We start from the raw sequence: 16,230 nt of genomic DNA on the forward strand, positions 1-16,230 counted from the left end.
CAGGAAAATGGACCTTACGCTGAGAACTGTGCCGAACCCTCTATGGCTGGACTTCACTGTTTAAACTGTGGTTGCTGTTGGGTTGTTTTGTTTTAAAAAAGGAAGCAGGTGATGTATATGCATGAATGATAATATATGATTAATAATGTCAAACTAAATTGATATTGTAGCTAGCCATAAGTTATGTGATAGTTTTGGTATCTTTAAGAAATACGTAAAATATGATCAGCAAAGATGTGTTCTCATAGTTTGAAAGACAGGAAATGTGTAGGGAATTACTTAAGAATTTTAAGGAATGAGAAAGAGTGAGGACAAGATTAAGAATTTTGATGGAAATCAGACTTGAAATTAAATTTAAATTATTGGGACCTGTGTCACACCTCTTTACTAGTATACAAGTTAGGTAAGTGTTTTTTTTTTAATGCAGTTTTATTGAGATATATTCCCACACCATACAAACCATCTGAAGTTTACAATCACTGGCTCACAGTATCATCACACAGCTGTGCATACAACCCCATGATCAATTTTAGAACATTTTTATTACTCCAGAAAAGAAGTAAGAATAAAAAAGAAAGCCCAAATCCTCCCATACACTTTCTCCCCCCTTAGTATTGACTCATACCATTGGTGTGGTACATTTGTTACTGTTGCTGAAAAAGAATTAAAATATTACTGCTCAAACCCCAACCTAAACCATTCCAGGCAATCCTAAAGAACACCTAGGACAATATATAAGATTCTACCCCTTGGTAGGGTATGCACTAGGGTAACTTTCCAAAAACCTACAACCTCCAAAGGGTCCCTGTACCAGATAAGTCCTGAAACTTAGAAGGCCCAGCCACTCCAGAACACAAGCTACTTCCATTCCCCTGCCCCACTGACAACCCCTTCTAACTTGAAAAAGTTAGAATGACCATAGTTCAAACACCCCTAAAGAGAGGGATAGAAAAGTCAAAGGTGATGGTGGAGTTAGAGAAGGTAGGGTTTAACAAATGAATATGATTGCTGAATCATTAAACCAATATTTCTTTATCTAATATCTTAGAGCAGCTAGAAGTAAAAACCTAAAATTGTGGAATTGTAACACGTACCAAACTCTGAAATCTGTTCATCAGCTAATTGTCGTGTTGTGCTTTGAAATGTGTTGCTTGTTTGTTTTTCACACACACACAGATTACTGTTAACTGTCGTCCATAGTTTACGATAGGTACATTTCCCCATATACCCTCTATTGTGAACTCCTTGTAATAGTGCCGTATACTTGTTGTAGTTCACGGAAGACCTTTTCTATATTTGTACGAATAATAATGGGCATCATCCACCACAGGATGCACCGTGTTACACGTTCACATGTTTTAGCCTCCAGCTTTCCTTGTGGTGACACAACTCTAAACTTCCCCTTCCACATTGACACCACTCACCACTGTGAATTATTCTCACACTAACGTGCTACTTTCACCTCTGTCCACTTCCAAGCGTTTAAGTTCAGCTAGTGAAACATTTTGCACATATTAAGCAACTGCCTCCCATTCTTGAGCCTCATTCTATATCCTGGTAAACCGTATACTTGATCTGTTTCACATGCTGTCTTCCTTCGCTGTGTGTCTGTGTATCTGCGTTCTCTCTGCATTCCCAGACTGCTGTCATTGGGCTTTCGGCCCACCGTAATCTGGTATGACTTCATCTCAGCTAATGACGTCTACGAAGACCCAGTTTCCAAATACGGTTACTTTCTGAGCAGGGTAGATAAAAATTTTGGGAGGGAGGCACTATTTAACCCAGTATACTCTCACAGGTCCTCAAGCCCCTTTGTAACCCTTTTCTCCCTCATCCCTGTTCCTCCCAGGCATCCACTGGTCTGCTTTCTGTCACACCGTATAATAGTTTGCCTATCCTAAAGTTTTATAAAAATAGAATCATACACTGTGTGCCCTTTTGTCTGGTTTCTTTCACTCAGCATACTTATTTTGAAATTCATCCATTTTATAGCATGTATCAATAATTCACTTATTACAGAGCAAAGATTTTCTTTTTAAGATAACCGAAATATTACCTGGCTAATTCATTATAATCATCTAATATCTCAGTTAGTCTCAAAATTTCCCCATTATCCCATTAGTATATTTTATAGTTGATTTGCTCAGATCAAGGTATAAACATGTTCTGCACAGTATTAAATCCTTTAAAATAATCCTTCTTCTCCTACTTGCATCCGCACCAAATTATTAGTTCTTTATCTTTAATAAAGAACTATTTTGATGGTAAGTAATTATGTAGAAATGTCATGGGAAGGGGCATTTTCCCTAAAGCCCCCCTGAAAACACTCATTTTTGTTTGCTTCTTGTCCTGTCCTTATGCAGAATGTCGATTAATATGTTTTAAGTATGGAAGAGTTATTCAGATAGTTGACAGTCTGAATACAGTTCAGACTTTATTAATAAGAATAAAGTATGTTTCCAGGAAAGACGGTAACCCTTTTTGCTACTGACAACAGTTAGTGCATGTCAGAGAGCAGAATATACCATTTCCTGTTTTCTTTGCAGAGGCTGCGCTCTGGAATTCCCCTGTCTGCCATGATTTAATACAGCATATTAAAAAAGTGTGCTATCCCTTAAATGTCTACATTGTGTCTGAAAATAGTGTTTTTTTAATATTTTAAAACAATTCATTATCCTTGAAATTTAGGTTTTCAGTTCAGTAAGGATAGTGTGTTATGATAGGAATCTAAAAACACCTCTCCCTGTGTTCTGGACCCCATCCTGCTACCTTCTCTGGAACCTGTAATGTTGATGATCCTTTCTTTTTCTTTACCTGAGTTTCTCCTGTTTCACTGGATCTTTCTTATCAGAATTTGAACATGATCAAGTCTCTCCCATCTTAAAAACAGAAAATATCAACCTGAACTCATTTCCTTTTCTCTCATCAGCCTCTAGCCTCTCTTCTCCCCACCCAGAAGACCAGACTTTGCTCGGTTGTCTGTGCTCAACCTCTACATTAATTTGTCCAGCCCATGTACCAAGAAAATTCACATCTGATTGTGAGGTTTGGCATGTATCTGCATAGACGCAAATAGCCTCCTAACAAAGCAAATTTAACAGAAATGTAACAGTATATCACAAAAGGGGGGAAAAAGGCATAAAGTTCTGTTAGCATCTTCTTTCTTTACCTTAATTCTAGAAAAGAGAAGCTCATTTAGACTTCAGGCTCATTGAATTTGCTGTGTCACACCAGAAGAGGACGGGATGAAGGAAAGTGTATTGAATGGAGTGGGTGGAAGTGGACAAACTGAGAGTCTGGGGAGAAGGTGGAAAGCAGGGTGGAAGGGACCAGTGCAGCATCCCAGACTGAGGGGTGGCTGTGGGGTGTCAGATTTGCAGTTTGGTCTTGGGATCTTCTTGTGAGGCACCTCTGAGCACATGCAACATGCAAGAGAGAGAGCAGGAAGCCAGCCCCTTGTCTTCAGAGAGTAGAAGAGTTATAGGTGATAGAGACAAAGGAGCTGAACCTTCTCTTGGTTTTCTGACACCATTTTAACCTGAAAATTGTATATAGTTTCATCATGTTCCAAAAGACTGATTGAATTTTTATCAACCCTTCAGGGAGGGCTTGAAGTAACTTAATTTGGAGAAATAAAGGAATGAGAATTTTCTGTTATCTCATATTATAGACCAAGCCACATAGTAGAGAGTTCTAAAGGGAAAAAAAAAAAGAAAACCTATAAGATAAATTCTTAAAGATATTTAAGACATCATCTGACAGCAAGTCCTGGTGGGGGGGGGGGAGCATAATTGGAAAATGAAATTATATGACTACTGCTGGCAGCCAAATCTAGTCTGCCACCTCTTTTCATAAATACATTTTTACTGGAACACTGCTGCATTCATTTGACTGCATGCTGTCTGCTTTCGCTCTTCACCGAGAGTTGAGTAGTGAGAGACTTTTTAGTTATTATCTGCTCCTTAAGAAGTTTGCAGACTACTGAAGAAGGTCAAGTGATTTCCCAATACAATGAAATTGTAAAGGGAAATAAATATTGAGGAAGATGTGTGTGTATATATGTGTATATATGTATATATATGTGTGTGAGGATATATATAAAATATCAGTATAACAGAAGCTCCAAAAATGGCAGAAGGGAACAACACATAAAACAGTTTTAAAGAAATAAAGATAATTTTTCTATAATGTAGAAATACCTGTGTTTTTCAAAAGAAATAGATTGTTGTGTGCCATACAGGATTACTGGATGTTAAAATCAATAAACGACAAGGTAGCTCAGTGTCATTGCTGAACTCTGAGGAGAATGAGGAAAATAAATATTTCAAAGGAAAAACATCGGCCTTGCTTTGGGTTTCTAATTTGCAACAGCTTCTTGCAATATCTAGAAGAAAATATAACAGTATATACTGAGCCCTAAGGAGGTGGGGGGAGGGAAAAGATTTTGATCCTAGACTCTTTATCCCAAAGCATGATATTATTTTTTTTTTCAGAGTAAAAGCTATGCAGTTATTTGGTTCTGATAACTTACCTTTTTTGACATTTCCCAAAGCAATTATTAAGGAAGACTGTAAAATGAAATTTAATCACAGTTTAATCTTCAAATGTAAGGGGTATGAAACAATAAGCAAATAAATCTAGTTAAAATATTGCTGTTTAAATGATGGTGAAATCATGCTTGAATTGTAGTATATGGTAAGAGCTTTCTTTAAATACCACAAACAATAAGAATGAAACAACAGCTTGAAACTAAGATTCAGATTATTTAAACAAATAATTGGGGGCAGAATAAAGACTTCAAGTTGTGCTAAAGGGTCTCAGTTTGGTAGTGGTGAGAGGTAGGATGGGAGTGGGGAGGCATAATGTGGTAGAGGTATATTTTTAAGTGCATATGTTAAAAGTATATTGAGAAGCTGACAGAGTAGGAATTCATAGAACTTTCACAATATCAAAGTGGGGAGAAATAATTGAAAAGAAAGGAGAGAGAATCAGTTCTGCAAATTAAGGGTCAGGATATAGCAGAACCAACAAAATACATGTCTCCAAAGAAAAGTCTTAATATTTCCTAAATCAAAGATCTTTCAAGTCACATTTTCTGACATTACAGGAAAAAAGTTACATAACAATGAAAGATTACCAGGAAAGGAAGAGAGACTGAACCTCTTTTTTAAATCTCTTGAATTACATAGCAAATCAAAACTTGAAATTTCATTATTTAAAAATAATGGAAATGCCAGAGACTCGGGTTCAATTCCTGGTGCCTGCCCATGAAAAAAAATTACATATATGTGTATGTATGTATATATATATGAAATTAAAAATAATAGAGAAAAAAGCCAAAATTTAAAAAAGAAAAAGATAAAAATAATGGAAGAAAAAATAACAAAAATAAAATGGAAGAAAAAATAATGGGAAATATGAGAACTTCATGAAAAAACTTATTGGATGAAGCTAAATCCATATAAAATACATAGTCTTTAATGTGTCCCCAACTGAATAAGAAAGCCAGAAATGAAAGAACCAAACATTTTACCTCAAAACCTAGGAGAAAACGCTATAAAGAATGAAAGAGAATGAGAGAATATATAAAAGTAGAAGTTAATGATTTATAAAACACTGGTAGTAGAATTAATAAAACCAAAGCTAGTTCTTTGAGATGATGAAGAAAGTAAATAAATGAATGAGATCATTATAAGAGACTGTGTGTGTCTTGGGGCTGAAAACCTTGCAGGTGGGTAGTGAGTGGGTGCTGGAGTTGCTGAGAGGCGGAGCCGGGGGCTGGGAGTCAGGTCAGAGCCAGGCCTGCCCTGGGAAGGAATTTAGATTTTATTATTTTAAAATAGTTTTAGTTTCATTCTCTTATACCACATTCATACACATACAAAAATTAAGTGAACGCACAAAGGTGTCTCTCTATATATAAAATCGTGTATGTATATATAATTATGTACATGTGTATATTTTTAATTGCAAATTTTTTTCCCTCTTGGTAGATCTATAAAAATTGATGGGAAAAGTTACCTTCATGATAATATTTTAACTTATTAGAATATCCTATTTTTTTCCACAAAGTATTATGTGTATGTGTATATTTGAGTACAGAGCTATTTAAATGCAGGGGAAAAGTCTGGAAGGCCAGAAACCAAACTTAACAGGAATTAACCTTGTGGGAGATAATTCTTACCTTTTTTTAAAAATGTTCTTGAGAGGAATATTAGGTTCCTTTAAGGATGTGAGAAAATATTCAAGATAAATGAATAAAGCAAGATTGGTATATGTTCTTTTGGGGGGGGGGGTTGTATGAGCTTAAGAAATGCAAATCAAACTAGCTCATGATCTTAATGTTGGAAAGAAAAAACATTTTAATAAAAACAAATTAGGGAAGTTGGGCTGAAGCAGTATGATTTATTGTAAACTGTAATTGGTATCTACTGATTTTTAAGTACACACATGAATTCCATTTGTGGCTTTGTAGAAAATCATATTTTAACCCTGAGGAGCTGTCTCTTGGATCTGAAAAAAATTTTAGGTTTTATCAGGAATGTACCACATTTTAGTAGATGTGGACATAAAATAATGTTCAGACTAATCCAACAGGTGTATAACTTGCCTTGGCTTTGAGGCAGGCTTCAACTTCAGGGGCAGTATGTTGCTGAAAGGGAAGTAATACTGGGATAACCAGAACTGGTGTTAAGATGTTAACCCAGCTGTGGGTCATGGAAAACTTGGGAAAATCTCAGATGGCCTGTGAACACAGTGACAGGAGAAGGCATTACCCTGAATGAGCTGGATGGCACGGTAGTGAGGATTCCAGCTGGTAACTGCTGTTACTGGGGAAATCGTCCAGCATCCTGTAAGAAATGGTTGTCGGGAGTTAGGAAGAGGCTTAAGAAAGTCCCAGCCCAGTTGGCTGATTTTGGAAGGGTTTCTGTTCCCAGCCAGAATAGACCAGAAAACAGTGACCAAATCTACCCATACAGGACAGCTGCCAGATTTATTCTGATGTGGAAGGGTATAATCTAAGTCATAACCATCTAAATATTATCTATTTGATTATGATGGATGCTGGAAAGTGTTTAAAATCAGTGTCTTGCCCAAATTACGGTATATTCTTTGCTAACAAAAATTGATGACTCGAGGCTATTTTACATGTCCCAGTTTTTTTTTAAAGAATAAAACTTAAATGGTTATCATACAGATATGTGGATGAGCAAGGCTAGATCAAATAGCTAATTAGCTGCTATAAATAAGTAAGACCCTGTTATTTTGCTTTACCAATCATTTTCTTGCATGAATATTTTTCTTGGAGATTCCACTATAAGAAGTATTTGTGGCAGGTCAAGATTTAGGCATGTTGGTGTCCTGGGAAATTTTATTATGTGATTAAAACAGTCACTCATCCATAGAGTATAAATCCATCAGAATAAGTCTGCTTACTAATAAGATCATTCTTTCAACACATTGTTCCCCATATTGTAGAAAAGGCGACGGCGGATTGACCGAACTATGATTGGAGAGCCTACAAACTTTGTACACACGGCTCACGTAGGATCAGGAGACCTGTTCAGTGGGATGAATTCAGTGAGTATGTTGGTGAAACATGAACACAGGGCCTCGGGGCATGTTGTATGGAAACTGTGATTGAGGTGTACATTTTTAATAACACTGTGGTAAATGAATTTTTAGAACTCAGATATGTGAGAATAGAAGAAGGAAGACACGAACAATGAAAAATTAACTTCTCATCTAAAATAGTAATTTTCCAAGTTACGTATTTGTATCTGTTTCTTGTATTTAAGCTTTTCACAGCTGCCTTTCCCCTGAATACATTCTTTAAGATTGAAAGGATGTGAATTCAGAGTGGAGGTTAATGTCCCATGGACTCTGTTTGCTCCCATGAAAGGGGCTTGGAGAGCGGCCTTTTAATACTTTGTCTTTTTCTTGAATTCAGTTAGTTGCCTTTTTTGTTTTGTTTTGTTTTTGGCTTTTAAAAAGGGGAGTTTATTAAGTTGCAAGTACACAGTTTCTAAGGCCATGAAAATGTTCAATTAAGGCATCCAGGAAAGGTAAGATACCCTGGTTCAAGAAGGCCATGACATTCAGGGCCTCCCTCGCAGGTGGAAGGGCACATGGTGATGTCTGCCAGATTCTGTCCGCAGTCTTCAGTGGCTTCCCCGGGCTCTATCGGTTCTGGTGGCTCTGAAGCTTTTTCCCAGTTAGTTTCCTTTTCCAAACATTTTTATTACATTTACTTATAAAATATTAGCATTGACCTGATATTAGAATACTTGTTATTTACTTAGTACTACAATGTAAGTTTGCGTACTAAGCAGACAGAATTTGCACATACCCCCTTCAGGACAAGGCAGCAGAAATTTGTCCTCTTTTGGTTTGAAGAGCCAGAAATAAGGAAGATCTGTTTGCCATCTATTAGATAGAAGGTTCAGTGAATTTCGTAACAGACTTTAGATTTACTCAGCTGAACTCTTTCTTGTATTCCTTAATTTTCGTCTATGAAGAAAGCAGTATAATAGAACACCACATGGGAGTTCTAATCCCAGGCTCCGGCCGGCTTTCCCCATTCCTGAGGTGAGCAGGTGTGTCTGGGTGATCCCTGAGGTGTCGGGAACCAGAAAGTCAGTGAGGCTGTGTAAGTACAGAATTAGGACGCGTGTACTCGCTTTCTGGACAGCATTAACAGAAAGGCTTGATAAGAGAACAGGGACTTTTAAAATAGGTAGATGGGTGTTCTAGATAGAACAAACAAGTTTGTCACTTCAGTTACTAGGTAAACAAAGGAATGACATTTGTGGCTTCCTGGAAAGGAAGCAGCTTGTTTGTTTTAAAGCTGTAGGAAAAGTACTTTGTTTCACTTGACTGCTTTTGTGGAAAAGTAAGAGGTGTCATGTTGCTGTCAAAATATAATGCAATAGCTTTGTTTCCTGGATCAACAAAGAGCTGTTTTGTTAATATGCTTACTGTAATATATATAAATAGAATGAGCCATTTCAAATATAAGTGGGGAGTTTTAATTTCTTTCTCATTAAAATGTCTTTTCTACCTCAAATTTTAAAAAAATCTATATATGCAGAGTTAATTTTTAAAAAATTTTTAATTTGAAGGAATTTCAAACTTACAAGATAGTTGCAAAAATAATTCAAACCCCATACAGAGAACTCCAACATACTCCCAAGGCCCCAGATACCCAGGTCCACCATAATTTATATTTTGCTATGTTTGTTGGATCATTACATCTGTCTGTCTGTCTGTCTTCTGGACATTTGACGACAGGTTGCACACCTTATGCTCTTTGAACACAGAATACGTCCATGCGTATTGCCTGTGAACAAGGATATTCACGAATGTAATTACCTTCAGCACAGATACCAAGTTCAAGAAACTTAACCTTGATATAAGGCTTAGTCTATAGTGCAGTTTTTTCCAAAGTCCTTTTGAGCCTTTTCTCCTCCATCCTTATATTCCATCCATTCTTCTATACTGCATTTAATTATCTCTTTACTTTCTCTTTCTGAAGGATTAAATTTTAGATCATAGAATTTACTTTGCGAACCTTTAAGTCTTATGTATGCATTTTGCAGAATTTCCATTAATATTCCTATCTGGCATTTTTCCTCAGTGAATTCTGTCATTGTTGTGTACTTGACTGTTTTGCTGGCCATAAATTTACGTAGAACTTTATGCCTGTGCTTTGCAGTAATTCTTCAGCTCAGATGCGGGGTTAGTGGGACCTCAGCTTTTGTAGAGTCTGCCCTGCAGCCTCTACAGCCTTCTCTGCTTACTGAAATGGAATTATTTTTTAAAGTGTTTTAGTCATTTTTAGACCCAAAGGTATCTCCTACAGACTTTTTTGTAGTTGTTTCTTAGTTTGTTGTCCCTAAAAGGACACTTGATGCCTGCCATCCTCACAGAGGGCTGCGTTCTTGAGGTTAGGCAGGGTATTGACAATCAGTAAGTTTCCTGAAAGTATTATTGATAGTTCTAATTTGTATAAGCCTGTTTTGGAGATAGAAATTATGTTCTTCTATGCAATATAATTAAGTACAAATAAGACCAATCCACTAATAGGTATGCTGTTCATCCAAAGAAAATATTTTAATTTGAACTATCCTTAGAAAATGAGCAGCTAATATTGTGAACATGGCTTGATACATATGAAATAGTCTTGCCTAACTATATTATAGTCAGATAACTTGTAATTTATTTTTTCTCCTAAATATATTGTTTTCCTTGAGTACCTGTCATACTAACTTCTGACAAGGGGAAATTTCTCTGACCCTTTCAATACTATAGCCCTATTGTGTTAAAATACTTTATATTCAGAGTCACAGAATTATATTTGATCTTAATACTGATGAGTATTTATTAGTATTTAAAATACTTGTAATCTTAAGTTTACATATAGTAACTTGTAATAACTCATTTTTATATATTTATAAATATATAAAATTTATAAATAACTCATCTTAATACTGATGAGCTATTTATTAGAATCCAAATCATAGTTTTGAAATTGAGTAATTGACTTTTAGAGGAAAAACGTTCTTCTTTTAGAATCTACATTCATTGTGAATGTACATTGTAAAAATATTGGGCGGACCACGGTGGCTCAGCAGGCAGAGTTCTCGCCTACCGTACCAGAGACCTGGGTTCGATTCCCGGTGCCTGCCCATGCAAAAAAAAAAAAAAAAATATATATATATATATATATATATATATAAAGGTGTTGTTTTGGTTGTTTTTTAAGTAGGCCTGAAATATCTACAAAAACTAACATGCATTAGGTAAACAAATTGAAGCCAGGGGTGAATCAAGTTTGTGTCATATAACATGAGCTAATCATGATAAAGAAAAATGTAATGACAGGCCATAACCTCCTTACACCGTGCATGAGCAAGTTAATTAGAAAAAAAAAAGGCCCACAGATTTTATCTCTCATCTAAAGTAGTATTTGATCAATGTGAAATAATAGGTGATGCCACCTATTGTGTGATTGTGATATCACTGGAGTAAAATGTTCTTCTGAGTAAGTTTTACACATCAATAAAAATGTACCCATTTAAAAGCCAAAACTATGCTCATGTAAACCCTTTTGGATCCAAATAAACTAAGCATTTTATGTTTTGCTATTCTCTTCTATTGAAATATATTCATACCCTGTCTTATTCCCAAGATAACTTAGGTAAGACATCTTACTTTACTTAAATATAGTATATTGACTCAGGATCATCAGTTCAAGTGTAAGTGAGTGCTCAATTAAAAGTTGCTAAATAGATTAATGAATGGATGTCCATTTCCACCCCTGGAATTACAGAAGTGTGAGGCCTTTTGAGCTGACTGCATGTTTCTAGATTAGACTGCCAGTTCTGACTGTTCACTGGTAGTTAGGCCGCTACTTCCAAACCTTCTTACTGCTCCTGCACTCTAGCCTGATTCTCTAATTCTGACTTCCACACTGCCCCCAGTCAGTGCGATGGGGATAATGATGGTATGCTGACAGCACTTTACAGTGTGCCAGTGACTTTATGTGCCTTGTTTCAGTAAAAATTTGCTAAATGCCTATTATACATTTGCCACTGTTAAAGAAGCTGGGGATATAAAAATAAGAAAATACCTCAGCATTTGTATGTCTCACAATCTTATCAGAAAAAAAACCTTTTAATGTTATCAGGATAGATTTTCATTTTAACCCTTTAATTGTTATCAGGATAGATGATCATCTAAGCCATGTTTTGGATGTTTTTTAAATAGGCCTAAAATATTAAGTCCAAATTAATAAATAAACAAATCTGAACTACAATCCATGGCTTTGACTATTAGGCACTCTCTTTTTTTTTAAACAGTGTCAGACCATTATGATTGTATTATGTAAATTTTACCACATGGACTTTTAAGATTTATCTTTGACCCAGTTTCATTCATGTTTATTTTCTTGCACTGATTTTGTTCTAATCAGTATGTGAGTATGTGAGGGATTAACAGTTGAGTTCATCTGTATGCTTTTGACTGTTGTTGAAAAAGTTACCAGGTGTCTTGTGAATTTCAAAACTGACTTTTCTTTTGGTATTGAAATAGAGAGGAAGTGGAGTAGGTGGGTGGTAGCAAAAAAAAAAAAGGTTTCAATTACTAGCCTTATCATGTGGCCTCATGACCAGAAAAAAAATTTAATTTGTTAAAGTGCACTCTTAAGAAATGCCCTTCTGAAAAAAGTAGACCAACCGAAGTGTTGGGAAGAGCCTTGCTTATTTGCATTTGACCTAGTTCCTGACCATTTTTTCACTTTCCTTTCTGTTTTGTTCAGGTTAGTTCTATCCAGAACCAAATGCAGTCCAAGGGAGGCTATGGCGGTGGCGGGATGGCTGCCAACGTGCAGATGCAGCTGGTGGACACCAAGGCGGGATAGCCTGGGCTTCTCCAGTGAGTACTCAGACCTGGTGTGGGGACCTGCAGGTTCATGTGTGGCCACGGCCAGCTGACTCCAGAGACTGTCTTGATTACCCTTTTGTAATTGTAAAAAATTACAATTATCCCTTTTATTTATTTTTAAATGCAATTTTATTGAGATATATTCACACAGCATAGAATCCTTCCAAAGTATACAGAGACCCACAGTATCATCAAGTAGTTCATCTCCACATTCAATTTTTTTGTCATCCTTTATTTTTTAAATTATGAACTTTTTGGAAAAGCCAAAACTATTTTCCTCAGTTATCTTTCAAGGGATGGTCATAGGGAATTAACACATTTTTGTTGGTTTGTTTTTCAAAGAGAGAAAGAGTTGAGTGAAGCAGGAGATGAGATGGCCTGTTGGCCCAAAAATCTGTCTCCCTGAATCAGTTCAGGGTTCTCATGCACTCACACAGGGAAGATGGAGTTGTCACCGTTACAGTAGTACGTGTACAGGGCTCAGGCTGGGTGAGTTTCAGTAATTTCAGGTATTAATTTTGGCTATTCTACAATACAGGAAAAAAAACACCATTTAGTAATCAGTCATTTGTTCATTCTTAATTTCTCAGTTACAATTCTTCCCCTTTGATTTTGTTCATTCTGCAGTCTTGAGGGATATCTGGGCAATGACCTTTCTCACATCTTGCTGAAAAGGGGCGTTGACATTTTTGGGTAGAGGAATGAAACTAGTTGTCATTCTTGGAGAGACTGGTACTTTTGTGTTTCAGGGCTTAACTGGCAGTGGAATGAACAGTCCAGAGGCTTTCTGTCTCTGAAAAATAAACTTAATAAGTAAATTGAAAATTATAGGTTTAAATAAAAGGAACAGAAGGAAGTAATTTATAACTGTGTTACATTGGGGAAATGTAAATGTTACTTAGGGTTTTTAGGAATAGTATTGGCAATATCTGGTTGAGACCTGAATAAGAGTAACGTCCAGAATGATCTCCCAAATCTATTTGAAATATTTTAGCTGTTAAAAATTCATTTTATTTCTTTTTCCCCTTAAATCACAAATTCATTGCTAATTCCACGGTGTCGGGGGGTCACCCCTGGAATATGGCAGAAGGTAGTAAGTTTATTTATAGAGTTTGCCTTGGAGAGAGACCACATTTGAGCAACATGGAGATTTTCAAGGGGTGACTCTTAGGCATATGTTATTACAAAACTAAGTTTTCCTTTTATTAGGCAAGGCTCATATATTTGAGAGAAATTAGGAGCTCCTGTTGCTTCAGAGAATCATAGGAACTCCCCAGGTAGGGAAGTTTAATAGTTCCAAGGTTTCTTTCCCCAGTCCCTCAAGGGACCCTGCAATACTTTTTCATATTATGCCCCAAACACTCGGAAATGCATCAGGGTATTACATCCACTTGTACAGAATACTAAGATCTCATTCTCTATTCAGGGTCCATGTCAAAGCTGAATTAGGTTGTTTAAATGAATGGATCAGATAGTGTGCCACAGAAAATAAATTTTGGACAAAATAAATCTCTCCTCCTTTGGTCTCACACAGAAATTTTCTTAAAATACAGATAATGCCACCTTTTACCCTGCATTCTGATTTAGTCTTAACCAGATACACCTTGTTCACATCCCTAATGAAGTCTGATCTTTTTCAGCTTCTCTGACAGTTGCTGTGTGGGGAAGTGCTGCTCCTTTAGTGCTCTCAGAGCTGGAGAACCCCGAGGCTGAGGCTCAGGTGCCACACAGGTTCCCAGAGTTCCAGGGAGCTACCAGGCCACACGCCAGAGCAGAGCATCTCAGAATTTAGAAATAGCCATTAAAGCTCAGGCATACATGTGACTGCTGTAAGAGCTTACAGTCTAGGCCCTGACTTTCCTAAAAGCATTTTCTAAGTTACGTTGTTCTCAGAATTAAAAAGATTTGACAGTTGACTTATATTGGGTCCATCAACCACAAGCCATAGAAGTTTTGTCTTTCACTTTTCCATATACCAGGTTAATGTTAAATGAACAGGCAGAACATGACTTAATATACTTGCCTTGCTTCTCTTTTAAAGTCCTTTTTTGTTGGCCATATGTACTCTCAGAGAAGCATGAGAGCAAAGAAGTATAACTGACAAGGAAATTTCATTGTTCCTATGACATGTAACATTATTCTAAAAATAAAGCCATGACTAGCCACACTGTACTGTGTCTAACATCAAGCAGCTCAGTATCAGGGTATGGTGAGAATGTTGTTAAGTCTTTAGGAATTTTATACACTTTTTAAATATATGAGTAACATTTTCACCCATAAAAATTTAATTAATAGATGGTTGGAAATCCCTTTTAATTTTTATAACAGTTCCTAAACACTTCTCATGTAATATATTATACTATTTTTAGAGCCTCCTTTTACAAGGTGAAAGAACAAATCCTTTGCAACAGTGTAAAGTAAAAAGGTTTCTGTTTTGGGAGGACAAAATGTCAAAAGCTTTTCAGTTTGAACCTCGTGTTCAACAGGAAAATGGATTAGTGTGAAACAATATTTGGTTTCTTATTTAACCAAAATGACAAAAAGTTAGATAAGAGTTAGTATAATTGTAAAAAAAACAAAACAAAACTTAGTTCCTTTAAAAGTGAGATTTGTCTTCTAAAATAAAGGATGATAAGGGCAACTGTAAACATCAACAAGGATTTTATTCTGATATGACATAGAAGTTTTATCTTCTAGACAGAACACTCAGACGGTTAAAAAAAACTTTTTATAATCTTATTTTGAACGGACTATATCTTCGTTATTTTAACTGAGAGAAACCTAAACTCCAGTTGTGTATGACTATACCATTTGACACCAAAACTCCTAAAAAAAAACATAAGAAACAAGCCTAATGTTGTTTTTGGTCAGTGTCGACTACGACAAACAGAATTCACTTTCACAAACCTACCTCTCCCCGTGTTCACCCAGGCCTTGACTTACATGTTCTCAAGGACAAAGCGGCACATTTTCTTCAGCAAAACTTATCTTGTATGCTTTACATACTCATATATTTTGTTACCAAAAAGATCTTTGATACTGTCTTAATTTTAAAAATAATTGTTTTTTAAAATGTTTAAAGTTTTTCAAAATAGTAATTTCATTTAACACAAACTTACATTTTTTGCCATCTTAAAGATCTAATAGATACAATGTAGCTCATTTTACCAGTGAACTTGTATAAATTTAGGGAGAACATACCTGGATAGAATAAAATTTAGATTTGTTTGGTTGAAAAAATTATCATAGAAACGGGAATAGGACTAGACTTTGTCATTGCATTTTTGCATTATATTTGCCCTTTTTTGGGAGAGGTTAAAAGAATCTCGTTGTTTTCATAATATCCTAAAATTATGAAGAATCTCAAAAGCATCAAACTCTGGAAAATATACTACAGTGTTTAATTTGTCCCAAGCATAACTCTCAAGGACATTTTCCTTTACTTACTTAAAAAAACTTAGATTTTACTCAGTTGCCCCTCTCCCAAGGCTGTTTATATTTTAATAATGACTATATTTATTGCAGGCACTGTTGTAAAGGTATTACTCAATAAAAATAACTTCAAATTCGGGAGTTCTCTCAGAACAAGCGTGGCCTATTCCACACCATTTCCTCTTCCCTACCATTTCTAATCTCCAGGCCCAGTAGAACCATTCTACACCAAGCCCATAGCTCCCCATTTCTGTACCCAACTCTTTCCCCAAAGCTGCCTTAGCTGGTTCATTCTTATTTGGTCAAGGTTTGAGAGGCGGTGGGGGTGGCAGAAGGCACGAGGCTGAGGTCTGT

The 16,230-nt window shown here is 36.1% G+C and overlaps 1 protein-coding gene across 7 annotated transcripts in view; it reads left to right on the forward strand.

Moving 5' to 3' along the window:
• CDC42SE2 (CDC42 small effector 2) overlaps positions 1-16,230 on the forward strand; it is a 130,276-nt gene that overhangs the window by 109,872 nt on the left and 4,174 nt on the right. For all 7 annotated transcript variants that reach the window (XM_077138368.1, XM_077138371.1, XM_077138366.1 and 4 more), the window contains 2 exons: positions 7,480-7,581; positions 12,320-12,435. In XM_077138368.1, coding sequence (XP_076994483.1) covers positions 7,480-7,581; positions 12,320-12,421 — 204 coding nt within the window. In that variant the 3' untranslated portion in view covers positions 12,422-12,435. The remainder of the gene's footprint in view (positions 1-7,479; positions 7,582-12,319; positions 12,436-16,230) is intronic.

The sequence above is a fragment of the Tamandua tetradactyla genome, chromosome 20 (assembly GCF_023851605.1).
Source record: "Tamandua tetradactyla isolate mTamTet1 chromosome 20, mTamTet1.pri, whole genome shotgun sequence".
NCBI lineage: Eukaryota > Metazoa > Chordata > Mammalia > Pilosa > Myrmecophagidae > Tamandua > Tamandua tetradactyla.